Source organism: Rhamphochromis sp. 'chilingali' (genome assembly GCF_963969265.1).
Source record: "Rhamphochromis sp. 'chilingali' genome assembly, chromosome: 7".
In the NCBI taxonomy this organism is placed as follows: Eukaryota; Metazoa; Chordata; class Actinopteri; order Cichliformes; family Cichlidae; genus Rhamphochromis; species Rhamphochromis sp. 'chilingali'.
This window is the reverse complement of record NC_137934.1, coordinates 598251-625890: the sequence shown is the minus strand read 5'-3', so window position 1 is coordinate 625890 and position 27640 is coordinate 598251. Positions and strand designations below refer to the sequence as shown.

The following is a 27640-nucleotide window of genomic DNA, read 5'->3' as shown; positions in this document are numbered from 1 at the left end:
GTTTGGCTGTTAAAACAGTCAAACAACAGTCAGCAAGAACTGAAGTAAAGCTTGGGGTCCTCCTGGCTTGTATCAGGTTAGGCTCTTAACACGGTCTCTGCCAATAATGAAATATTACAACAATCAATGTTTTCACATCATGCAATAATGTACATTCCTACCAAAAATGTGCATATTCTGTGCAGCGATTCATGAGCCACTGTTAAGTTCAGAACCATACTCAGCTGGGAAAAGTGTTCTGAGTAAAGCAATGCTAACGCTAGTATCAGCCTTTTTTGTTCATCTTGTGACAAAAACTTGATCTACATTTGTGCTACAGAAAGCTTCTTAGAGGATTGTCATCGTTGGGTTTGACCAGGCCCGGGCTTTGCTCAGATTCATTATCAAGAATTCATTTGTCTGCCTTTTCTTTGTCACACATTGTGCTTCATCACCGCATTTTCAACCAATAAGGAGCCAAGACACTCCAGCAAATGTAGGTGTTCCTGTGCATAATGCCTCACTGTGATATATAGATAAACATAATTTCCTTCCATAAAGTATTCTGATTCTGATATAAAGGCTGTTCGTACTTAGGAATAAATATAAAAAGACATTGTTTCTGATGGCTTGTTACAGTGAGAGCAACAATTGGTGTGTCAATCAATCATATTTATCATTTTTCAGGTCACAACAAGCTTCAGCTTCATTTTGCATCAAATTTGCTTTTAAGTTAAATTATATACATTTAATATTTTAAGCATAAAAGTAGTCTCATAACTTGTTTGTAAATACTGTGTGACTATGTCATGTTATGTCATATGCTAGAGGGTCACATGGCATTTAGCATAACACAAGCAAATTTGTCTATCTGTGCAATTTCCACCTTGCAGCTCAGTGAGGTGGCACAGAGATGTTAAAAGCACCCAAAACACCCTATAATTGTTCTGTTGTGTCAAGGGAAGCTTGGCTGCCATTAACCTCCCAATACCACAATTCACTTCACACATTTAGCGATTACCTTCCCAATAATGCTTCAGTCTGAGTGTTCTGGAGTTCCTGTAATTAAATTGGGCTTTTCACATGTAAGCTAAAATGCTAAAGGATCAAATTGGGTGATCTTAATCACAAGCGAATAACTTTGAAGGAGGGTCACGTGTGCTGGATGTCTGTCTCACATCCTGATGAGATGGGCCACATTAACTGAAGAAGAGGTCGAGAGCGGGACGCTTTTCTGTTTTGTATAATTTGATGGGGAAAATGGCACGCCTTCAACGACAGTTATTATTTAGCCTGTATTCAAACTATTAACCAATCATATTTTAAAGAGTCTTCATGAGAGACCCACGTGAAAGTTAGGAAGAGAAAGACACATTTTTCCTTCCACTGGATTTTTGATCATTGTGTATAGTGTCGTCAGTGATGTTTGGGACAAAGACACACTATTTGTAGTTTTTCCTCTGTGCAAACAGTCATTATGTGACTAAAGTGAAGCTTTAATTCATTTTACCAAGATTGGAAGCCAGTTTATACCCTGTTCCCCATTTTTAGAGGTTAAAATTTTAGAGTTTTATGGCCGGGTCCGTCCTGACGCAGACATGGTATATGACGTGGTGAATTTTTATTTATAGTTTTTCACTGTAAAATGTAATGTAGGCTCCTTAGGAAACCCAAATAAATCTGTCACAGGGACACCAACAATTTTATAATAGGCCGAATAGGCCTGGATTCAGAGATGTGTGGACAGTCACATCAAAGTTGTGGGTTGACTCAGCATCCAGTGAACTGGAACTGTGGAATCGATACCCTTCAATCCAGGCTTGTGTCGGACGGGTTTCTCTGAGTTTCTGATGACCTGGGCAGGTGCACGGGGCAGAGATCTTCTCTGAAACCATCCCAACTGTACTGTGGGGCTCCACATGCCCCAGGTACCACACTGAGATCTGGAAAAATACACATTTTACAGGTGATCGTTTTAATCCAGCGGTCCCCAGCCTTTTTTGCGCCATGAACCGGTTTATGTCCGACAGTCTTTTCATGGACCGGCCCTTAAGGTGTCGCGGATAAATACAACAAAATAAAACCAGTACCAAAAAAAAAGAAGATTCATTCATAACACCTGGGAAAAGACCCAGGAAAACTGAGTTAACAATAAAAACGATTTTTAAAAAAAAATAACGATAAAAACTCTGAAAACCATAAATGTCACAGCCCGGTACCAGTACAACCTCCAACAACCTTGCTTCATGTTCTTTCAGGGTTTTGGAGAACACAGTCAACAAGTCATTGAGGAAACTAGTACCTCTTTCAACTGCCTATCCACCATGCATGGTCTGTTAGTCTTTGAAGTTTGCTTTGTGCATTTGTCAGACCTTGAGGCATGCAGTTAAATTCACAGAAGCCCAGGGGGCAGATGAAAGCAGCCTTGGGTTTATCTGCTTCCTCAATCTGATAATAAACAGACTTTAGGTCAAGAAAACCCCAAGCTGGCCCAAAAACCCAACCAAAGTGGCTTCCAGATTGGGAAGTGTGAACGCATCCTTTATCGTCTGAAAGTTGAGTTTCCTATAGCGTATGCACAACCGGATTACCACAATAGGTGAAGAGAAAGGAGACTGACTCTCTGATTACTTGAATATCAAGAAACTCTTGAACGTGCCTGCAGAGAGCTTCGATGTCCTGAGGCTGTATCGGACAAGCACGGTGTTGTTAACCTGTTGAGCCCCAACGCCCCCGGTACCGGGGCAGCAGGAGAACATCTGGTTTTACGAGCTGTGCCTCCAGGTCTGGTAGAAACATCAGAATCTCAGCTAAAAGCTCACAAAACAGTTTCCTTGAATTTCCGGGTCTTCAGGTGTGTGCTCACACACGAGGACCCACACCAGATTCAGATCATCATCACAACTGGGAGCTTAACCCTTAAAAACCCAGACCTATTTCTACTTTCATGAAAATTACGGGGGTTGTAAGTTATATCAAATGAATCATATATAACACATTTCTGAAGTTTTTTTTGTAATAGCTCCACCCACTGCCCCAGATCTGAAATGTCACATATGCGTCACATTGGGCATACAATTTGTTCCATATTTAGAAAGTAATTCTGTAAACACTTTCTTGCTTTTAAAAACAGAATTCTGTTCTGTGATGGGCCCCCCTGTGTGATTTCCAAAGGATCAGGCTTGTGGCAACTTCTGCCTGGAAGCTTCTTTCTTTCAGTGGCTTTTGGACACCACGTAGCTTGCAGTCACAGCGGTAAATCAACCATGCGTTGACAACACAGAGCATGGTGGTTTGCCAGAACAGGTAGAGATACCACCTCCGTGACTTCATGTGGTACTTGTACCTTGCAATGCAGGCGTCAAGCAGGTCGATACCCCCCATGAATGTGTTGTACTCCACAATGTGTGGCCTTTTGACCTCAACAAATGCCTTGCCCGATTTGCTCAAGTGACGGACTGTATCTTGAGGCTCAGTTGCACAATAGTTGGGTTGCGGTCACGTGGTTCTGATGACGTGCGGAGGCAGCGCGATTTTTGAGTGGAGGGCGGAAGTAAACATGGAGGACACTGTGGAGAGTCAGGAGAGCAGCTATTGTGCAACTTTAGACCCCGTTTCTCGGGAGAGATATAAACAGATAGTTAAAAAATATATCGGACGTGATCCGTATTCTTTGAAAATGTCCGAATACACCACAGAAGTAAAGGATTTGCCTACTATCGAGGCTGTGGATATCACCAACTACTTGGTCCTCCAGACTTCTTACTACACTAGGCAGCAAATGAAAGCTTTCAAGAGTCTGGAGGCGTACAATTTTTTTGTCAGCGGGTGGGTCCACAACCTTGGAACAAAACGTCTCCGTGATGGATACAGTTTGGTGTTTGCAAGGGTGAGTGTTTGTTCTTATATTGTTTTATCTTAAACACGCTAACAGTTAGCGGTAGCGGCTTTAACGTCAACAAACATGCCACATCCTTAGGACTTCGTTAGAGTGACAGTTGTTTGTTTCAAGGTAAACCATTCTCAGCGGTCTAACGAGACACCTCTGAAGACTTGGGTAATTGCAAAGGAGGATGGAGAAGTGATTGCAGCTCATTGCAATTGTATGGCAGGGTTAGTAGCCTGTTCTCCACTGTCACTAGGCTCAAATCCGGGCTCTCAGCCGTCTGTTGCATATCCAAAATCGCCTCTGCACATCGATGCTGTTCTGCCTTAAGCTTCATTCTTTTCTCTCGTTTGAGAACTGATTCCGATCTGGGTTTTCGTTCGTAGCTGAGATTGACCGTCGGAGCCCAGTCCTCCGACTCTTCGTCATCCAAAGCACTTGGGCAGCCTATAGTCCCAATCAAGTCAATATTAGACTACTAACTTAAAAGCACTAAGTAAACGAGAATTTAACGACAACCTAATGCTAATAAGTTCGTTTGCAAACATAACATTACCTCTGACGAAGTGGTCGCTGCAGACACGGGCATTGGCAGACTCTGCTCCTCCCGACTGTAAACGTAAATTTAAAATCCATTTTTTCCTACGTTTTTCGGTTAGAATTTTCCATTTTTCTCCTCTTCGTTGGGCTATTTTTGGTACCCTAAAATACCGTTTATCAGTTTCTCTGGTCAACCTACTGGAGCATCCGTAAACACAACAGGACATAGGCATTTTGCGTACTGTCTGTCTGTGATTTTGCGCTTATCTTTTTCACTTCCGACCGCCAGTCAAATTTCGCGCTTTACGTCGACGTCACGTCTGCGTCAAATGAAACCTAGCTATTGGATGAGATGAGGGTAACAGATTTGTTGTCATACCACTTCACAATAACCATGCTCTCCTCCTTAATCACCCTGGCATCAACAGATCCTCTGCCTCTCTGGGCAAGACTTTTTTCATCTTCAAGCTGACGACCTGCTATGCGATTTCCACGAAGTGTTCCTACAAGGTAGATCTGTCGCTGAAGAAGTGTGAGCACAAGTGGGGCTGAGGAGAAGACGTTATCAGCAAATCTTTGTAGTCTTGCTCAGCTGGCAGAGTTTCACACAACTTCACCACAACATCTCCTCCAATCCCAACTAAAGTCTTCCCAGTACCACCTTGATAAACAACAAAATCATGGAGCATACCACAGGATGAGCACTGGGCCCAGATTTTCAATCCCCAGGGGTGGGGCTTTCCCTTCACATACTGCCTGATTGGGCCGTGTGTCCCCTTGAAGGGTACCATTTGCTCATCAACAGAGTTGTACTCCTCTGGGACGAAACATTTCAAACCATGGACGGATCTTCCAGCACTTGTCTTCTGCATCTCTGTGTAATAAATCTGTATTGTCAGTGAAATGTAGAGATCCCAACAGGGTTTGAAATCGGTTGCGGGACATGTTATCTGCTACCATAGGACACCTGGTGTCATTTTCCCAGTATGCTCGATTTCCAGGCATTTGGCATAGACCCATCCTCAGAGACCAATGAGTATTTGTAGTTCTTTAACAGCGGTATTTACATTTCTCAGATGGTTGGAGTTTTGTACACTGTATAAATTTGTTTGTTCCATTAACAACAGCAGCATATCATCTGTGATGAAGTTTTTGAAGTTCTCCAGTGGAGTGTGGATCTCATCTGGAGGTTTGGCACAGGGTCCCTTGAATGTGATCTCAGGGGTTTCGAACGTTTTCTTTCTCCAGGAGAATTTTTGTCCTTTGATAGCTGCTTTGGGCTGCCCAGTGTCCAAATGGCTGTGGCTCTGTCTCTAAATCACTTGAATCACAACTGTCTGAATCACTGGATTCACTTGATTCATCACTCTCCACGTCTTTGTAGGGGATGTAATTAGGGTCTCCAGAATCTTTCACATCCCTCATACTCACTCTCCTCTGCAGTGATAAACTCTAGCGCATCTTGAACACTATATTTTTTCTTTTTATCCATTCTACCAAACAGTGAAAATGACAAATAAAATGGGGGGTAACTGAAAAACGCCTCGACAAAGTTAAAGTAAAGTTCCATCACAAATTCAGGTAATTTAATAAATTAGTTATGCTTGAATTTAGTTAAATATGACTGAGAATTAACAACAAAGAATACGTTTACTTAAAATAACTGAATGAGCTAAACTGACTAAGCAAAGGATCAGTTTTTGTCTTTTTGTGACAAATATGTGACATCAGTTTTTTAAAGAAAATTTGGAGTTTAATGCCCGATGTGACATATTTGTCACAGCGATATTTAACAAACTGATTCTAGATCAAATTGTTTCAGAAATATTACCAAACTAGGTTACAAATGACCTATGACATCTTATCTAAAGTTTAGAATTGCTGAATGAGTAAAAGCTTACCTTTGCAAAAAGAAAAGAAAGATTTTAAAATTAGCATAGTGGTCTCATTAGCTAACCAGGTGGACCAAGACTTTGAAAATGGTGTCTTGAACACCCAGAGTGCCTCACTTGTCACATGACTGAACTAGTTTGTGCAGTAGACGTCACTTAGGGACTTTATTAGTTAAAAGTCAAAGTTAAAACCATTATAAATAGTTTTTCTCTAAGTGTAAAGGGGCAGTGACACCAGTGTCACTGTGGGTCCTTAAGGGTTTTAAAGTTGTGACAGCTCGACCAGACAAGTGTGCAATAATAAACCAGCAGTTAACGAGGCAGAGGAGGACTGCTCAACAACAACTGATCATTCTGAAGACCACTGCCTGCTGGGATAACATGAGACGTTCTGCCCTGCAGCTTCGCAGTACTATAGTAACTGATGCTGGAGTGATTGGTATGGGCAATTAGCTTTGGCGTTTCAGGGTAAATATCATAGTCTGTTTGTACCTATCAGTAAGAGGCACTCTGAGGCAGCCCAAACATCAAGAACTATGAAAGTTAACCTCAACAGAGACCCAGAAACTCTTGGAAAAGTTGTCTGTGTCTGTCCATTCACTCACAGTGTGCCTTAATGTCCTGCTCTGACATGTGCTGTTCATAGAAAGGTTGGACGATAGCAGTCACATGTGAGCTAGTGCCAAATGGACACACTTATTGAGTTTGCTCCTGGTACCAGTCAAGACTTTAGAGCATTCCAGTTGTAAAAAACAATCATTCATGCTTCCTAGATTCATACTTGTGTGTTTGCTGTTAATCTTTATGTGTGTGCGACATTGCACACATTGCACCAGAGACTGGACCTAGTTCACTGGTGTTGCTGGGATAGCTCTGGTTAGAAAACAAGAAATAAACACAAGTTGGTTTTTTTTAAGGGTTTCATTGTAACTTAGCTTGACGCCACCAGTAGTTCATTGGTTCTTTAAGCAAATTCTGTAGACGGTAAATAAGTAACAATGTGGCTTCTCTTCTGGACATACAGGTCAGGGCAATGTTCCTCCATGTGGCTCCAGTCTCTGAAAGCAAGCAATAACTCATCGTTAGGAGCGTCCAGTTGCAGATAAGCACTAATAGAGCTTCAGGTTCAGGACTTCCTCAGGACTCCAGGAGGAGAGTCTCAGATTATTCCCACAGTAAATGAAATAAAAATGTGTTAATAACAATCAGTAGTCATACATGCAGGGTATGTAAACTGCGTGAGTCTGATTAGATCTTCCAACCTTAACATTAACATCAGCACCTGCAGCAGATCCATATTTCTGTTTGCCTTCTCCGTCTTGTGCCTTTCTCAACGTTTGTTTTGCTGGTTTTTGTTGTATTTTAGCATTTAAGCTTTTTTTGGCTGTGACTAAATTCCAAATCAGACAAAACTGGACAAAGAACAACCCCATTAAAAATCCTGTGGTGAGATGCTAGAAATCCTTTGGCTGTTATTAACCCGGGGTCTGTAATTATGCAGATTGCCATAGATTTCTTTCTGGGTGCCTAGAAGTGAGATCCAGGGGTTGTTCTCAGCACGACAGGCGGATGAGGGAATGGTTGTGCATTACTGAACTTGCCACATTCATCATGTTGACTGATGGCACAGGGAGTCAGTCCCCAGGTCCCGGTGGTTAATGTAGTGGGTAATTAACTGTCATTTGCCTAGTAATAGGCTGATGATCAATGGTTTGTTAGGAAACAAATTCTAATCCAGCAGCTGATGAATGCCTGCTGAGGCTGGAGCAACTGATGTGATAAGAGGGATAGAAGAGATTGGGGTTTGGGGAAGGAAGTGGAGAGCAAGACTGCTATCAGGATTTCAGATGGCTGCTTGAAGCTCTGCTGCTATCAGCAGCTGCTGTCCAAGCTGGATTAATCCAATTGTTCTCCTGTGCTGGAAAACTCAGACGAATGAATGATAGACGGGTCAACTGATGTCTCTTTATTTATTTAACTGTGCCTGCAGGTCAACAGAGAAGCCGTCACTAGAGCCGCTGTGTCACTCGACCGTTTTGGGCTATGTGGTGTGGGACAGTATGGTGAAGTCATGGAAGCTGAATAAATGAGCAAAAACGTGTTTTATCAAGAAAAAGAAACATTTGGCCTCTTTAAAGATACATTATTATTCTCAGGTATGAAGCATATGTGATGCCTGGTGTTCTCTTAAAGCACAAGCAACACTGTTCTAGACATGTCCAACCGCTGTACCACCGACAGTCTGGACAAGATGCAGATGACAAATCTGTGTGTAAAATAAGCAACACGTCACCAATTTTCTATTCAGTTCTCACCAGATGTCAGTAATAACCCATCCGATCCACACATGCAAAGAAATCCAACCATATATGTCCATAATTAAGTTAAAAGTAATAATGACACAGGGAAAAGTATTGAACACATGAAGAAAGGCAGATGCATAAAGGCATGTAGAGTCATGACAGTATCAGTGATTAGAAAGCAGTCCTGCCACTTAGTGCAAATTAAGATCAGCTGATGGCCTATAAAATGTGTCACACAAGAAACACCTCATGGTGAGCTCTCGTAAGACTGTCACAAACTTGTGGTTGCCAAATATACTGTGGCATTGGTCGCACAATAATCTACTGTCGTTCCAGCGAGCACAAGATTTCAGACAGAGTCAGAAAAATGGTCAGAAGAGTTGCCTAAGAGCCGAGGAGCACCTGCAGCTATGGTTGTTTCAAACAAACAATAGGTTCTGCATGTACCCTCACCGTGCAAGACTCCGGTGCTGAAACGTCATCGAACCTTCGGGACTTTGTGTGGAAGAATGGGCCAAAATCACTCGAACACTCTGTGCGACCAGTTTCACCATACAGGAGGCGTCGTGAAGCTCTCATCACGGCTTCTGCCTGAAGTCTTAAATAGATTCCAGTAAACGTGTTCAATCACTTTTACCCGTCATTGTTATACATCATTTATGGACATCAATGGTTTGGGTTCTTTGTATTCGTTGTTATTGACATGTGAGGAGAATTTTATGTGAATAGCACCTCAGTACTTATTTTACTGCTGTATTTGTTACCAGTGACAGTCTGGTACCATCAGGCCCGGGGTCTTGTACAACTGGTCTAGCAGTGAAAGACTGATGGCAGGTAAACTTCATCCATCCTCCTTCCTCACTGGGTGAGCCGAGGTCTACTGTGCACTACTTGTTTGAACAGCCTTTGGCAGCCAACAGTACAACAAAGACTGAACCCTGCTTAGACTCGGCTTTTTAAGAGACTCCAGGAAATGTTCAAACTGGTAATATGTTCCCATTAGTATAGGTTGGTAGAAGGTTTAGTCTTTTAAGGAGATGGTTGAAGTCATACAGAAAGGTAGGCGATGACGTTTGCATATCATTTTTGAAACATTTAAGTTTAAATTAATTTTTTTGAGTAGAAAATCAATTAATGCATCATTTCAAAATTAACCATTTTCATTCAGACTAATACTCTGTTAGCTAGAGGCAACGCTTATAAAACACTGAGCTGCCGATTAAAGTGCAGCAAACGTTAAAGATTTTAACAAATCTTTGATAAGACAAAAATATTTTAGTTTAATAGCTGAATATTACTGTTTTGTTTTTTTGGTGGGGGGTGGGGGGGTCTCCTCGAAACTGATTAATTTGATTTTTTCCCCATTTAGAAAAAAATAATGTTAAATTTATTAAATTTACATTTAATTATTTTCATTTGTTGTGATAACACCGTCTACAAACTTTAATGAGTTGTTGCACTCGGCTGATTGAAAAGTCAATGAAAAGCTAATTTATAGTGTATAGTTAATTCATCGTTTATAATATGCGGTTTACCAGGTAAAACACATGGAGAGATTCCCAAAGAGTGCAACTTTTTATATGAATCCTTTTTTTTTATTGAAATTTGAGTGATTATAGTTAAAGTTTTGTTCAAAACACACATCTTGGACAAGAACCAATCATATTTGGGTGTGTATGTGCAGCAGTCAGTTAATGTTTGTGCAAACATCACGAGGGAATTTAAAGGCTTTGTTTTAGCATACGATCTTGCACAGTTTGCAATCACTTCTGCATTACGTGAGATAAAATGATACTAATGTCAAGGTTTTGTGCTCTCGTGTTACATTTTAATTCAATCAATCTCAGAGGAAAGTCGTCGGCTTATTTACCGATTTAACCATCCCTCATATCAAACCACCTGAGGACTTTCAGCTAAAGTTTTCTAAAGCAAAGTCCTCAGGTGGTGGTTCTGTTCCACTGCACAGGCTGCCATACATTTTCAGGAGGTGAGAAGAGAGCATGGACAGACCCAGAAAATGGCAAAACTGAATACCATTTAGATTCAAACAGAGTCCTGAATGATTTATTTTGAAGGGCAATCATTTATTATCCAAATACTGATCAGCTGCTGAATGACAAAGACCTCACATGTGCCCGTGTACAGTGTGAGGAAGCTACAGTGTAACTTAAGGTTCAAACAGTTGTTGTATAAAGCTGCTGTCCACAAACACTCAGTGTCTCTGCAAGTGGACAAATCAGCAAAAGCTTCCACAGAATCCAGTTTTCTGCAAATCAGAAGAGATGCCACCAAATTTTCATTTCTCCGATGGAAAGGCAAAATTCCTTTAATTAAGGCAACACTAATCCATCAAATAGGTCCTATTTGTTTTTCACCCAATTGCTGTGTAACAAGAGAGATGCTTCACTGTCTGAAGGTATGTTGACAACGGCCCTTAGTTCTGTAGATATTCATATGAGCACAATCTATCTGCTTCTTTGCCTCTGGGAAACATCCTTTCTGAAGGTTAATAAACAACCCTCACAGACTGAGTGGCATGCTGTTTTATCATTTTAACAATGGAGGCTAAAAGTGCCTCCAGAACTCTGCCTAATAGGTTATTTTGTAATATGATTTTGTTATCAGATATGTGTTTGCTCTTGCTAGCCTGGTCTTGGTCACTGTGTAGTAACGAATACTCACATTAATGTCCCTGGAGCAGGGAACACAATAATAAGGTCCTCCCTGGGCAACAGAGCTGGCCACGTCCCATCTATTTCGATGGCACAAGCTGTGGCCCTGCTATTTTTCACTGTGGCGTATTTTTGTGACTGGGGCCAAGTATGTCTCAGTGGAAAAATCCTCTCTGACGCCTGTCACTCTCGTTCTCGTTCACCAAAAGCAACAGAAGTATTTGCATCTCCATAATTCTCTTTAGTGAATTTCCCAGAATAATAAAATACATGCGTGAGATACAGATGGAGTCAAACTTGTTCAACGGTGAAAGTAAATCCTGAGCTCAAAGCAGAAATTTCAGTTGACTGTTTCCGAACACGTTCACCAACGAGCCGACCGCTTCAGCTGCACCTGTAGACCTGGTTTAACATCTATGGTCATCTCATCCAGATCAGAGGTGAAACGTCTTCAAGCAACTTAAAGAAGTCTAGACGCTTTTCTTTCCAAGCTCCTTAGACTACGATGAGCTGGATGACTGAGAACCTTCACAGATATTCTAACATCTATGAGACGACTAAAAACTCATTTTAAAAAGTATAACGATGTGGAAATAAAGGGAAGACAAATAATTAGGCCTCATTTATAAACAGGGTGTAAGAACAAATCTGAGCATGAACTGTACATACAAATATTTTATGTACAAGTTTGTGATTTGTCGCCATTGAATCGAATAGAATAAGACAGCAGGAATAAATAACAAACAGGAGAAATAAACAAAACAACAGGAAGGCCCATGTTGGAGTGCAGGTGGGAAAGATCTTGGAAGTAGTGCAGATGATTTGGTCTGAGTGTGTGAGCGGCCCGAGCGATGAGGTTACTCAGACCGTGGCTCAGATGGGTGGATGTTTGTTACTAATCCGAATGGCCCAGAGGAGGAAGCTGTGAGTCTGGAGGTGGAGCCGATTCACCTGAGGCGCCGTTCGGAGGGCAGCGAGTCAAACAGGGGATGGGTGCGATGCAAGGGGTCAACTGTGATGCTGCTGGTTTTCCTGAGGCAGAAGAGGCTTACAATATCCTCCAGGGCTGGCAGAGGGCAGCCAATTACTTTTTGGGTGGTGTTAATTACCTTCTGCACAGCTTTCCTGTTCTCAGCAGTTGTCCCTGCGTAACAAACACCCAAGCAGTAAGAGTGGACGCTCTCCACGAGGAGCGGTACGAGGCCAGCAGCAGCTCCTGTTCTAGTTATTCTTCGTCAGGACACGGAGGAGGTCCATGATGAGTTCATTTGTTTCAAGAACGTTCAACATCAGGTTATTTTCGGAGGACCAGCGGGTCAATTCTCTACCGCTGCCTGTACGATGTGTCATCTCTGTCAGAGATGAGCCCAACCACGATGGCTCCAGCAACGTACTTGACGATGACGTTGGCTGAGTGGATTGGTGTGCAGTCATGTGTAAACAGGGGCTACAGTGGGGGGATGAGGACACAGCCCTGCGTCGGGGGGGGGGGGGGGGGGGAGCCTGACTGAGGCCAGCTGGGGGATCTGAAGGTGGTCCAGTTTTGTGGTCAGGATGTTGAGGATCATGGAGTTGAATGATGAGCTGCAGTCCACGAAGAGCGTCCTCGTGAAGCTCATCCTGTTCTCCAGATGGTTCAGCACTGAACACATGCAGCCCGTGCAGCCCGGATCTCAGCTGACCCTTCTCACCCTGGACACAGTCTGTTTGACCTGCTCCCCTCAGGCAGGAGGCTCCGGTCCATTCGCACCAGAACCTCTCGCCACAAGAACAGTTTCTTCCCCTCTGCTGTTGGACACATGAACAATAACCACATGATTGTCCCCGCCACTAACACATGACCCTACGCTGTGTCACTGCATCATTTCATGTTTGGCACTGAGCACCACCTGCACTCATGTATATATCTTTCTACGTAGCACTCATAATTCTTATTCTCATGTATATATCTCATGTATATCTCATGCACATATCTTTCTTTCTACATAGCACTTTAATTCTTATTGTCTGCACTGAAGCACCGCAGCAATTTCCTAATGTTGTAAACCTCAACATCTGGCAATAAACCCATTCTGATTCTGATTCTGATTCTGATGTAGAGCTGCCTCGGGTCACAGTAAAATCTGAATACTACCTACTATTAGTGGTGGTATAAGAAGTTGTGTTTCCCACTGTAACACTTTACAAAACACAAACATAAGGTGATGCATGTGTCCTCCAAACACACTTCACAAGCATCTCGATTCAGTCACTTAAATTGTATTTGTATCGTACCACATTTCAACATTAGTCACCTGAAGGCGCTCTATATCAGAATCCTCTTTATTTGGCCACGTTTGTGCACACTAATGAAGGATTGGACTGCAGGTCAGCTGCTCCTTTTTCTGTACGTGGACTCCTCATCGCTCTGGATCAGACCGATGGCGTTGTTGTCGTCTACGAACAGATGTTTCGCAGATGGCTCTCCTGAGGTGCAATCGTTAGTGTAGAGGGAGAAGAGCAGTGGGGAGAGAGCAGACCTCTGGGGTGTGCGATGTAACGCTCCTCAGCCTCACCTGCTGCTGCCTGTCCGTCAGGAAGCTCGTGATACAGTCACAGGTGGAGGCGGGCACTGTAAGCTGGGTGAGCTTCAGATGGAGATGTCTGGGATTACTTCGTTGAAGGCTGAGCTGAAGTTCACAAACAGTATCCTGGTTGAGGTGATGCAGGATGTAATGCAATCCCATACTGAGTGCATCCTCAGCCAACCTGTTTGCCCAGTAGGCAAACTGCAGGGGGCCCAGCAGGTGCTCTGTGATGTAATTTCCATTCTTCCAATGAACTTTGTGACCACAGACTTAAGGGTGACAGGCCTGTAGTACTGTAATCCTGTGAAGGTGGAGCATTTGAAGCAGGAAGGAACTTCCCACAGCTCCAGAGATCTGTTAAAGATCCGGTTGAAGATGAGGGGGGTTGGTTGACACAGGCTCACAGGCATTAGCGTAACCGGTCCTGGACGCTTTCGGGTCTTTGTCTCTGGAAGAGCAGACACACATCTTCCTCACAGGAAGCGGGTCAGAGGGGCAGGGGAAGGAGGACTCCAATTAGTCTTTTCTGTGGGTGTGGGGTTAGGGTGAGTAGATGGGAGGTATGAGTGGTTGTCTTTCAAGTTTGCAGTAGAAGGTGTTGAGGTCATCAGCCAGTCTGAAATTCTCATCAGGGGGTACTGACTTCTGTAGAGGGTGATGAGCTGTAGGCCTCTCCAAACTGATGCAGGTCATTGGATCACTGTAGCTGTTAGTTACGCTGATACTGTAAGACTAAGACCCTACAATCATAGAGCCAATGAACAGAACCCCGTTTGTGAGAAACATGCTCTCTTTCTAGTCCCTGTCAGTATTTCAGCTGCAGCATTTTGGATCAACAGAAGACTTTCAAGGAGTTTTTAGGACATCCTGATATATCACTATTCAGCAAAGCGAGTCGGTATAACACTTTAGCCTAGAAGTAATAAATGCATGAACTAGTTTTTCAGCATCGCTCTGAGACAGAATATTTTTATACAAACTGGAGTCTATTAGATAGATATGATACAAACCACTGCAGCACAGTACCTGTAATACCTACAGCATGTTCTAATCGCTCTAATAGGATATTATGGTCGACAGTATCGAACGCTGCACTGAGGTCTAGCAGGACAAGCACAGAGATGAGTCCACTGTCAGAGGCCATAAGAAGATCATTTGTAACCTTCACTAAAGCTGTTTCTGTGCTGTGATGAGCTCTGAAACCTGACTGAAACTCTTCAAATAAACCTCTGCAGATGATCTGTTAGCTGTTTGACAACTACTCTTTCAAGGATGTTTGATATAAAGGAAGGTTGGAGATTGGCCTATAATTAGCTAAGACTGCTGGGTCTAGAGATGCTTTTTGAGTAAAGGTTTTATTATTGCTCCCAGGCATTTGATATGTAGCCTATTAATAGAGAGACTGTCATATTTAATGGCAGGACTTCTTTGGGCAGTTTTGTAGGAATGGGGTCTAAAAGACGCGTTGATGGTTTGGAGGAAATAATTACTGAAGTTAACTCAGAAAGATCGATCTGAGAAAGAGTCTAAATAAATGTCAGTGCTATTGAAAGTAATAATGTGTCGGTGAGACGGTTAATTTTTTTCTGTAATGATTAAAAGTTTATTTGTGAAGAAGTTCATAAAGTCATTACTACTTGCTTGGCTCAACAGCACTCTCACACTACAATTATCCTTGAATTAATGCACAAAGTATGAAAAATAAAAGCAGGCACGAATTAGAAAACAGTTTTGAGGCCAATTGCTAAGTTAGATATATAAGGAGTTTTCCACTGATTCCTTAATTTGATAACTTACACACATATTTTTGTTTGCATCTGTTCATTTGTGCCTCAGGTTGTTTGGTGTAACGGGGAATTGTGCAGCCTGCAGCAAGCTAATCCCAGCCTTCGAGATGGTTATGAGGGCCAAGGAAAATGTCTACCACCTGGACTGCTTCGCATGCCAGCTCTGCAATCAGAGGTGAGTGGACCAAACTTCTGCTCTTTTCTCATATCTGTACTCATACAAATAGCTGGTCAGGATAGCAAGGCACTGTACACTGTTACAATGTACTGCAGTTCAGTACAAGATGCACAAAAAGGAACAATAGCAACACATCATGATGCTCAAGATTTGTTAAAAACAGGGCCATAGTTAGCAGAGATTGGTTTAATTGAATTGCTATAGTTTTTTTAAACTCATTTAAAAAACAAGAACTGAACAGTTTTCAGTATTTTCTAATTCGCCTCGTTTTCTCTTTTGTGGGATGGCAGAGGCCACAGGAAACACGCTCACAGTTTTATCTACTCAGATCAGAAGATGACTGAGTGGTGATGCAGTTGGTCCAAAAAGCCTTGGAATTTGTTGAACAGTCATACACAGACTCATGAGACATGCATATGAGTATTGAATGTTCAGGGGAGCCCATGAGGTTTCATTTCGCAGAACTTCATTACGATTATGGAAACAGTGGAGGGTTTCTGAAGACACTTTCTGGAGGCAATGGCAAAAACAGGATGTTGCCATAAGTATGTGAAGTGTATCGTATCTGTTTCCAAGGTCCTTATGATTCACTTGTTGCTTTTCCACAAATAGCTTTGTTGTAGCCACATGCACACACAAACCAGACATACTAAGCATCCTAAAGGAAAAGAAGTTAGTTATACACAGTTTGCACTGAGTAATTGTTCTGCCACGTCAGTCTTCAGCCTCTCCTATTCAGGGCTCTAGAGTGCGACCAGTTCGCACACACATTCACACACTGGTGATGAAGCTACATTGTAGCCACAGCCGTCCTGGGGCGCACTGACAGAGGCGAGGCTGCCGGACACTGGCGCCACCGGGCCCTCTGACCAAACCAACTTCATTCTAAGCCAAAGACTAGAAAATATGGTGAAGCATATCTGCCCTTTGGCCTCAGCTGCACGTGCCGAGGTAGGTCTCCCTGCAGGATTGCTTTTCCCTTCATCGGGAGCAGCGCTGGGCTGTTTAAATCACGGACAAACAGTATCCCACATTCTTGACAACATTTTTCTTGTTAAACAAAAGGGGGGCCTAGCAAAAGAAGTTTGGGAACCGCTGTATTAAGTTATGCAGGCTTGTTTGCACAACAAGGCTAAATAATTATATAAACCTTTCTGAATCTAAATAGTGTACTTTGGTAGAATTAAAAAATAAGTGTAGTGCAGGTCTATGGTGATTTTTAGTGCTACTATCATCGAGTTTTGATTCTGGTTCTGTATCGGTTAAGTCATAAGCAGTCCTGATTTTGAACTGTTGTAGTCCTGTTTTAATTCTGGATCAGTTCTGGGTCTGGTCTGGTTGAATTGGGGTTTAGTCCCACCATGCATACTACGCCCCGGGTGTATAAAATGTCTGGCTCCGCCTCTGGAGTCAACAGTGTCCATGAACACGACGTAACGTTCGATGATGTGTCATTTCAAAAGCATCAGTTGTAGGAGACGTGCTTACAGAGCGCTTTGTAGTGAATCAGAAGAGTCGACTCCCACTGAACGAGAGCTGCTCCTCACTTAATTTCCTTTGGCTGCTCAGCTCTCACACAGTGGCTCAGCTATGCTCCAATCCCTCCATATTGTGGCCAATCACATGCGAGGATATAGGATAATATCATCATGTGGGTGATGGACGCGACAGTCAAGTGGAGCGAGCGTCTGTCCTCTCAGTGAGTGAGACAGCGGTGAGGAGGGCTGTGCGAGAGCAAGAACACATAAATATGCCTGAAACACAGAAACGAAGCAGCACCTGGCTGCAGTTTAAAGACTTTTTTGTCTCGACTTGGTCTCGGTTTAGGCGGTCTTGACTACAAGTCTAGTGGCAGACATGAGGCAACTGAGACTCCAACCAGAGGCTGTATGGCAATGAACATACAGCATCTGGAAGACAAAAATATGAAAATGTTCAGATAGACAAATCAACTGTCTCCCTGTGGTGTGTGTATGTGTCTTTGTCATGAAAAGTAATTTATAACCAGCGTGGGAAGCCGCAGTAATGCCCCCCAGGAGCCAGAGGCAGAAAGAGAAAGATCCAGGCCATGCGCAGCCCCCAAGAGTACTGAAGACCTGAAGCCACACATCTCGGCAACAACTGCACGTCCATCCAGTTGGCTGAGAGTCCCTTAGAGCCAGAGGCAACCGCCAGCCAACCCTGGCCTCCCCAGGGTGAGTCCAGTCACCCTGGTGTGAGTTGAGAACAGGGCCCCAGGACTCCAGGTGCCCAAGAACCCTCCCCAACACAGAAGAGGCCCAAGCCACCACCCCCAACGTCAACAGCCACATCAGAACATCCAGCCACGTGCCCTGGAACCAACAAACATCCCAGGGAGGGCAGCAGCATCCAATAGGGAATGATGGGGAGGGCCAACCCCATCCTCCATGGCCGTAGAACCACCAGTGTAATTAAAAAGAAGAGGCAGGTCACCATGCAGTACAGCCAGCAAAGCCATGTGTATTGCCCTACCCAATGCAGCCTAAAACCTCCCCCACAACAAAGGGTAAGTCTGGAGTGTGCAGATGACTCCCAGTCTTGGGGCTCAAAGGGCCTGGAGCCCGTAAAGCACAGACCAGACATCTCGTGGGCCTGCTCCCCCCACACTGGAGAAATCTGAACACAGCTTAATCTTCCTCAAGCAAAAGTACAAGCCGCTCGTACAATCGATCACAACGTGACTCTTCAGGGAGTGGTCTCCGGGTCGTAACACTTCCAAGCTCAAATACACAGAGCAGCCATCAATAACAGCACTCAAGACAGAGGTGTGGCAAAACAGGTGGGCTGAACCAAACACGAGAGCCACATGACCACCGCTGCCTGTAGCCTTTTGTTAGCTAATGTCCGCTCTCTCAAAAACAAGATGGAGCGAAGAACCAGGGAAAGATTCCAACATGAAACCAGTGTTGTCCTGTCATTTTTACAAAAATGTGTTACTGTTCTGTGTCTGGCACGCTCATCTGATGCACTGTTCACTTATATCAATTTTATCGCCTCCATCAAACATGAAAGTCCCCTTGACCCATGGACCCTTCAATAAAGCAATTTTATAAATGACCCAGAAATGTCTCAGTGGTGCACCAGAACATGTGAAATCTGATAAATAAACGAGCTGACACCGAGATCATTCGAGGTTATGAAGTCTAATTATTCCCCAGTCCTGCAGACTGGTTAGTTAGAGGCTATGCTGAAGTTTTAAAGCTGAATTCCTACACCCGGGTTTGGATGTACCGCTACTCATGCACAGTCATTCAGGCATGTCTTCATGCCATTAGTAGGTCTGTGAGTACACCCAGCCCACTGTATCCCACAGATTAAAGACAGAAAACTCAAAGTCAGTCATTACTCTGATTTCATACACATCTCACTGCAGGACTCTAATGGCCACTGCCATGTTTAACTGTTAAAGGGCCATGCTTATGTGATGGGGCTGTTAGTGCAGAGCAAAGATGTAGAGACTGGATTAGAGAACTTATTTAATATTAACTTTATTCCCACCAAACCCACACGCACAGCTCACTAGCTGCAACCACCAATATGGCTCTCTGCCCCTTTAGCACACCTTTCTCTGGCCTTAAATACTTCTAATTGCTGATGGGAGTCAGCTGTGCAAAAAGGCAGGAGAGCCAGCAGGACACACCCACACGGGCAGTTTCAGGAGGAGGTCTTGCTGGGTGGTAACAGTCATCACCATTATTAAACTGACAGCCGCACTTTCCATGAAAAAAGGATCTGCAGCTGAACCCACTTCAGGCATAACATGTTTGTCACAAGGAAAAGTAATTTCTTTAAAATGACATCAAGCTGAGGGACTAAAGGGGACTAGATGCAGTACGAGGTCTATCAGTGAAAACAAAGGATCCCCACAGTGGATCTGATCATTCAGCAATAGTGCTGTCCTAGAGCTAACAAGACACGTAGCTGGTTCTGAGGAGAGAAAAGATGTTGGCAACACTGGGTGTAAAGAATAGGGAAGGAGATATGAGGCTTCATCCAGCAAGCAGTTACCCACAGATCAGCCCTGGGGGACAGCTAATCAATGGGGCTGTTGTCAAGTCTCATCATCTCTCCTGTGCTGGCCCAGTTTCTCCAATAAGTCAAGGCCACAGCTCAGAGAGGCTCGGGAAGGTTACAGTTAGCAAGGCGCAAAGGAGTGCAGGCCTGATGACAGTCTGGGAGAAGGCCAGTGCTGATAAAGGTGGAGGCTCCACTCTGATGTGGTGGAAGGGAAAAAACAGACAGCATAGCTAAGCAGAGACACCGGCTAACAGACAATAAGAGGTCTCTGTCACTTTGTGCCTGTGCTGGTAACTGGGCATGTGCAGCCAGTGTGTAAAACAATTCAATGTTTAATATGTCGTTGCTGGCAGAAGAGGAAAAGCCTGAAACGACCGTAAAAATGAAATAGTTGCAAGTGTAACAGGTAACGAAAGGTAACAGTTTGACAGGCATAAAATATTTTGTTTTTTAATTAGAGCTTGTAGGATTTGAAGGTACAATCACTTGAGTAATCAGCACTGCTCTCCTACCTGGTGTCTTGAACGAGACGTGGGTAACCACTTCACTGCGGCTATCAGGCCCATCTCTCCATCTTTAGTCTTCTGTCTTCAAGCCCCTGAGGTCTCAACAGCAACATCTGGCATCGTAGCTATTACCCCTCACTGGTCGTTGCCCAGTTGTAGTTGTTTCTTTTGATCCACACCAGCTGCTGCAGCCTTAGTGACTTGACTGCTTCCTGGAAGACCCGCCCTCCCATTTATAACTGAAATCACCCCAAACGGCCGCAGCAGATGGCCCCGCCCCCCTGCACCATTCAGGAGGAGTTCTTCCTTCCCACTGTCGCCAAAGTGCTGCTCATAGGGGGTCATATGACTGTTGGGTTTCTCTGTATGTATTATTGCAGGGTCTACCTTACAGTTGTTGTGATTTGGTGCTGTATGAATAAAACTGAATTGAATTCCAGAATTATTCCAAAATATTTTGTTCTCAAAATCAATATTATTCATTTTACCATCGTGTGTTCATTTGGCTTGAAGGGTGATCAGGGTGAATTTAAAAATGCAGTTTTGGATGGGGAGTGGGGGTCGTTGTTGTTGTTGTTGTTGTTGTTGTTGTTGTTGTTGTTTGTGCTCGTACAGTGTGTTTGAATCACTGTAACTAAAGTTACCATTGAGGTGGATGTAAGAAATTATGCTCTGAACCTGCAATGTAGCCCTGAATAACTCCTGCATACAGGTGGGTCATGTCAGGTACCCGAGCTCCACTCACTGTGTGGAGGTCCCAGCAATGAACTCAGCAGTCTTAACACTAAAGGAAGTCAGAGGCTCACTGCCCCCCCCACTCCCCACATCCCAGCTCCACTCCCCCCTGGTAAAGACGGCACTGCAGCTTGCTGACTTTGGTGAGCCTGCACACTGAGGGAGATAAGCAGCCCTCAGGACAATACAACAAAACGTACTGCTCTTACATGTTCATCATAACCTTCATTGCCCTCTCACAACATATGGAGTTATTTTTGTGCCACTATTCTGAGCGCACGTAAAAACTATTTGCAGGTGCAAGTGTTGCATTCTGAGGAGAAATTTATTTTGAGCGAAGAAAAGCTGAATTTGAGTCAACAAAATTCATTCCTGCGTGCAGAAAATGTATTTCAGTGTTTGCTGTTATACACACACACTAGCAGCCCCTCTCGCTCAGTTTTTGCATTTGCGCTCGCTCGCCATGTGTTGTTTACACAGCAACATTCTCACATGAAAATATCTTAAAAGTTTATTTTGTGACCCAGACAGAGTAATATTTCAAACTCCGCCCCTCTGTGTTCCTCCGCCACTGCCTCGTTTGAGTTTTGGACGAAATGGATTCTGGGATATTGCATTTCGTCATTTCGAGCTGATTGGAGACCAGAACAGCCAATCAGATGTTTTTGCATCCAAGTCTGTGATTGGCTGGTTTTGTGGCACAAATATAACGGTGTAGAGAAAGAGTTGAAGGCACGGGCAGAAATGTTGAGAGTGCGAGCGACACATTGCGAGCGAGCGCAAATGCAAAAACTGAGCGAGAGGGGCTGCTGGTGTGTGTGTGTGTGTGTGTGTGTGTGTGTGTGTGTGTGTGTGTGTGTGTGTGTGTGTGTGTGTGTGTGTGTGGATAACAGCAAACACTGAAATACATTTTTTGCACGCAGCAATGAATTTTGTTCACTCAAATTCAGCTTTTCTTCACTCAAAATAAATTTCTCCTCAAAATACAACACTTGCACCTGCAAATAGTTTTTACGTGCGCTCAGAATAGTGGCACAAAAATAACGCCATAACAACAAGGCACAGGAAGGTGGGGCTGCCTGGGTCAGTGGGGTTTTGTTTCTCCTGCAAGGGTAAAGGAACCCTGGCCAGAAACACAGATAATCTAGTTAGGATACACTAAACACTCCATTAGTAAATATAAACATATGCATCTTGATGCATCCTCAGTCATTAAGTAAATCTCCTAAAAATCTCCTAGAAACGTTTCGTCATCATCAGGCGACTCCTTCAGTCTCCGCTGACTGCAGGTTTCCAATCTTACAAACAGTACATTTGCATAATGACTGAAACCAGCCACTGAAGGAACAATTCTCATGACCAAAACAACCTCTGGTGAAGCGGACGGCACAACACAGAAGAGCCACCTCGTCAGGCCAGGACTCTGCAGTCTATTCACACCTACAGGCCAGTGGACACTCGTTCAATGATGAGGACGTGCACATCCTGGACAGGGAGGAACGCTGGTTTGAGGGCGGAGTCAAGGAGGGAAAGACCATCTCTGAATGGAGGAGGGGCCTAAGGGTACATCTGTCATCATCTTACAATGCTGTGATTGGAGCCATTCCCCAACTCTCTGTGAATGGGACTCATGGTTGTTGGTCAATGGTCATGAGATTTGTTCCCTCAGTGGGCTGGTTTCAGTCATTATGCAAATGTGCTGTTTATAAGATTTGGGGAAACCTGCAGTCAGCTGAGACTGAAGGAGTCGCCTGATGATGACGAAACGTTTCTCCCACAAAACGCTACGTCCAGATGAACAGAATCAACCTTTGGAGATAAACATATGCATACACACAAACACTCAAACCAGCCCCTGCATCATCTCCAACCATAGTCCCAACACTGCTGTTGAAAGGACAGTGTTGGGATACAGTAGTTAGGGAGAAGCGTTTGTTGTCAGGAAGCTTGGCCTGTTTAAAGCCTCACATTAATGAAACATATGGGGGCTCGTCCGGGATTGCCTTCGCTGGGGGGTCCGGGGACCGCCCCAGCCTTTGTCGTCTGCTGGAGGGTCCGTGGGTCCGCTCCAGCCTTCATTCGCCTTCGCTGGAGGGTCCGTGGGACCACTCCAGCCTTCATCCGCCTTCGCTGGAGGGTCCGAGGGACCGCTCCAGCCTTCGTCGTCTGCTGGAGGGTCAGTGGGACCGCTCCAGCCTTCATCAGTTTCATCTGCCTTCGCTGGAGGGTCCGAGGGACCGCTCCAGCCTTCGTTTGTCTTCGCTGGAGGGTCCGGGATCGCTGGAGGGTCCGAAGGAGGGACAGCTTCGGCCTTCGGTCTTCGCTGGAGGGTCCGAGGACCGCTTCAGCCTCCGTCTGTCTTCGCTGGAGGGCCCGGGGACCGCTCCAGCCTTCATCCGCTTTCGCTGGTGGATCCGAGGGACCGCTCCAGCCTTCTGCAGCTGGTGGGCTGCGTGTCCGTGTGTGCAGCTGGTGGGCTGCGTGTCCGTGTGTGCAGCTGGTGGGCTGCGTGTCCGTGTGTGCAGCTGGTGAGCTGCTCATCCGCCTTCGCTGGAGCGTCCAAGTGACCGCTCCAGCCTTCATCCGCTTCTGCTGGAGGGTCCGGGGGACCGCACCAGCCTTCGTCGTCTGCTGGAGGGTCCGTGGGACCGCTCCAGCCTCCATCAGCTTCGTCTGCCTTCATCCGCCTTCGCTGGGGGGGAGGGTCCGTGGGACCGCCCCAGCCTTTGTCGTCGCTGGAGGGTCCGTGGGACCGCTCCAGCCTTCATCCGCCTTCGCTGGAGGGTCCGTGGGACCGCTCCAGCCTTCGTCGTCTGCTGGAGGGTCAGTGGGACCGCTCCAGCCTCCATCAGCTTCGTCTGCCTTCGTTCAGCCTTCGTTTGTTTTGATCAAACATTTCACTTGGGGTTACATGTTTGATTTTTGGGTGGGGGGAACTGTTACGTTTCGGTGTTGTCAGTGTTTTGTTTTAGGCGTGACTGTAATGTGTTTCCTGCTTTACTTTGAAAGTCTGTCTTATCTCAGTGTTTTCAGTTTACGCTTCCTTGTCTCGTCAGTTCTGATTTGCCCCAGCTGTGTTTCCCTCCTGTTGTCCATTTTCCTGATTGCTCCCTCTAGGTATTTAAACCCTGTGTTTCAGTGTGTCATGGTCGCGATCTCCCCCGTGTTGTAAATAGTTTGGTGTTTTGTTGTAAATAAATAGTTTGTTGTAAATAGCTGTAAATAGATTTGTCGATACTTTCGTTTTGGGATTTTGGTGGTGAGCATTAGTGGGGGTTTTTTGTGTGTTTTTTTTTTCTTTATTTTTACTTTTTTTCGTGTTGCACTCCGGTTGCCTAGGCCGGGGTGTAACATACCCTCCAGCGAAGGCAATCCCGGACGAGCCCCCATATGTTACACCCCGGCCTAGGCAACCGGAGTGCAACACGAAAAAAAGTAAAAATAAAGAAAAAAAAAACACACAAAAAACCCCCACTAATGCTCACCACCAAAATCCCAAAACGAAAGTATCGACAAATCTATTTACAGCTATTTACAACAAACTATTTATTTACAACAAAACACCAAACTATTTACAACACGGGGGAGATCGCGACCATGACACACTGAAACACAGGGTTTAAATACCTAGAGGGAGCAATCAGGAAAATGGACAACAGGAGGGAAACACAGCTGGGGCAAATCAGAACTGACGAGACAAGGAAGCGTAAACTGAAAACACTGAGATAAGACAGACTTTCAAAGTAAAGCAGGAAACACATTACAGTCACGCCTAAAACAAAACACTGACAACACCGAAACGTAACAGATGCTCTGATGTGAACGTTCTCCTTCTTTTCTCTTTGTGCAGGTTTTGTGTTGGAGACAAGTTCTTCCTGAAGAACAACATGATTCTGTGCCAGACAGACTATGAAGAGGGGCTAATGAAGGAGGGCTATGCTCCCCAGGTCCGCTGACCCTCACAGGCCAACATGGAAGAAGAGGAAGAGTGGGAGAAACTCCAGAAAAAGTGCTAATGCCTTCCTGTCCATGTTCCCCACGTGTACATACGTAAGAAAGACTCCCTGAGAGGGCAAACACACTGTTGTACAGAATAGCCATAAAGACGCCGTGGCAGGGAAAAGCCCTGGAAGCCTACAACAAAATGTATCGTGTGAAAAACATTTTTGGATGCTGCCTTTTCCCACCAACCAACAAATACTGGCCTGAAAAGGAATTTTTAACCAACTGCTGGCATTGTTTGCTCTTTTAAAAAAGACTAGTCCCACCTACCATCGCACCCAACTGCACTGCACAGTTCAACAGTCTGTGATTGAATCTGAACTCGACCCGGATATCGTCAATCACTAAAACTGTGTGCTGAAGAACTGAGTATAAAAGTATGAAATCCATCCATTTTGTCTCAAGTGTGGCAAAATAATACTTTTGGGAGTGCGTGTGTCGGTCCATGGACATCCTTTCAGGCTACAGACTTCTGTCATACGTCCTTTAAGGCTTTGCATGGATCCTTTCAGAAACCTGAAACTCCAAACCTGACAAACAGTCAAGTGAGAAACACTTACCTTTATGCTGCCCATGCAGCATTAGCAGAGCAAACAGGGAAGGGAGATATGTCAGACTTAACCAGGGTAAAAATGAAGGTTAATTGTGGACTTGATATTGGACATTTTGAATAAGGTGGACAAACATCCAGCTGCTGAAGTTGCCTCATGTCTGGATGTGTAAATAAGCAATTGTTTGCTAACACCTCAGTCAAAAGATTTATTGGGGAATAGTACAGCATGTCAGCTCCTTCTGCAGCCCACAAGTGTGTAAAAACCTCTATAAGAAAAACTAAGTGTTACAGGATTATAAGTGTGAGATATTTCCATGGTTTGACAAGAGTTATCGCCGTTCCTAAAATGCAGTATTTTGGACTGGGACGCTGCCACTATGATTCTGTGATGGGTTATGTTGTTTTCGGTGGGGACGGCTTTTCTTTTATTAAAAACCTCCAGTCAAAGTGAAGTACTCATGGACACCGAGGATGTTTAAGTGGTTTGTAGAATTTTGAACATGGATAGTTTCAGTCATTTCACTCACACATGGCCACAACGCCTTCCTCCCACAGTGGGACATTGTCCTCGTCAGCTGAGAGGAAAACATCTCATCTTTCTGTATGAACCCATCTGAGCTCATGGCACCGTTAGCAGGACGACAGGAAGAAGCTTCTCTAATCTGTAAATTGTGGATGTACATTCATTTCTGCTTGCTTGTACAATGATTTCTTTTTGTGTCATCCAGCATGAGAATCTTATTTTTAGGACAATGCCTGTAAATACTATAATTGTAATAATTTTAAACACAAATGTAATAAAGTTTTATTGTCTAACCAGTGGTTATGGTGTTTTTCTTCTGTTTCCTATTGATTTGACTGTTGATTGACAGTGTTTGCTGAAGCAGTGAGGGTTCAGTATCAAACCCAAAGATGCAGCTTTAGTTGTAAAGCAGCCTCAGGAATGAAGCTGTTCTCTGTGCCGTGTTACAGCTTATGATATACGAGTCATCAGAAGTGCAGTTATCGGTTTGTTGTCTTTGCTCCTTCTGATGTTCGGGTCACACAACCTAAGAGCAGAGAGCTTTGGTTGACAGTTACATTTTTCCACTTAGGTGAGTTTTTGTTTTGTTTTTTGTGTCAAATTTTTCTATTTTGATTATGTTTCATGGAGCAAAAGAAAAAACAAAGCTTCTTTTACATGTTACTCTTGCAGCCCTCAACAACACTGACAGTTTAGGATCATCTGGAAAGGTAAATTATTTGATGTGAAGTTGGACTTCACAGATGTTTCCATGATTTTACAGTTAAGCTAACTGAATCTGACAAAGAGAGAAAATCTTTGATGATGTTAAAGCTGCTCTGCTCTACATGGAGACGTTATAGTGTTTTTATTTTTAAGTGTGGCACCAATAAGAATTACTCACAGATGCTAAGTGCTCTTATCAACTTATCTGAAGTCAGATGTTCAGCCCTGAATCTCGATGCTGATTATTATTGGACTGTCTATGTTGTTTGTGTCGGTGATGATGAAGAGGAACTCAGTGATGGTCGGCACCATTCAAATGTTGATGAATGCTGGTTTTGTGATTTTGTATATTTTCCAAGATGTCATATCTTAACTCGGGAAAGGTTTGGTGTGGAGTTCTATAATCATCATTATAAATAAAAACATTTGAAATCACAATTAAACAACCAATCACCTCTTACCAATAGCAACAACTTAAATGGTAAATGGACTGATTCTTATATAGCGCTTTTCTACTCTCCAGGAGTGCTCAAAGGCTACGTTCACTCTGCAGGTCTTAATGCTCAAATCCGATTTTTGTGTGTGTGTGTGTGTGTGTGTGTGTGCGTGTGTGTGTGTGTGTGTGTGTGTGCTCGTTCACACGACAAATAAAATGCGACAGCAAACGCGGATTCAGGACCACATACGAAAGTGACCCAGGTCGGATTTGAAAATATCAGATTTGTGCCGTTCACACTGTCATAGCATGATCGGATAGATGGTCGCATTTGTCGG

The 27640-nt window shown here is 44.1% G+C and overlaps 1 protein-coding gene across 2 annotated transcripts in view; it reads left to right on the top strand.

Moving 5' to 3' along the window:
• lmo3 (LIM domain only 3) overlaps positions 1-26459 on the top strand; it is a 52748-nt gene extending 26289 nt beyond the window's left edge. For both annotated transcript variants that reach the window (XM_080887335.1, XM_080887334.1), the window contains exons 3-4: positions 15676-15801; positions 24934-26459. In XM_080887335.1, the coding sequence (XP_080743461.1) occupies positions 15676-15801; positions 24934-25039 (232 nt within the window). In that variant the 3' untranslated portion in view covers positions 25040-26459. The remainder of the gene's footprint in view (positions 1-15675; positions 15802-24933) is intronic.
• Positions 26460-27640: the final 1181 nt, after the last annotated feature.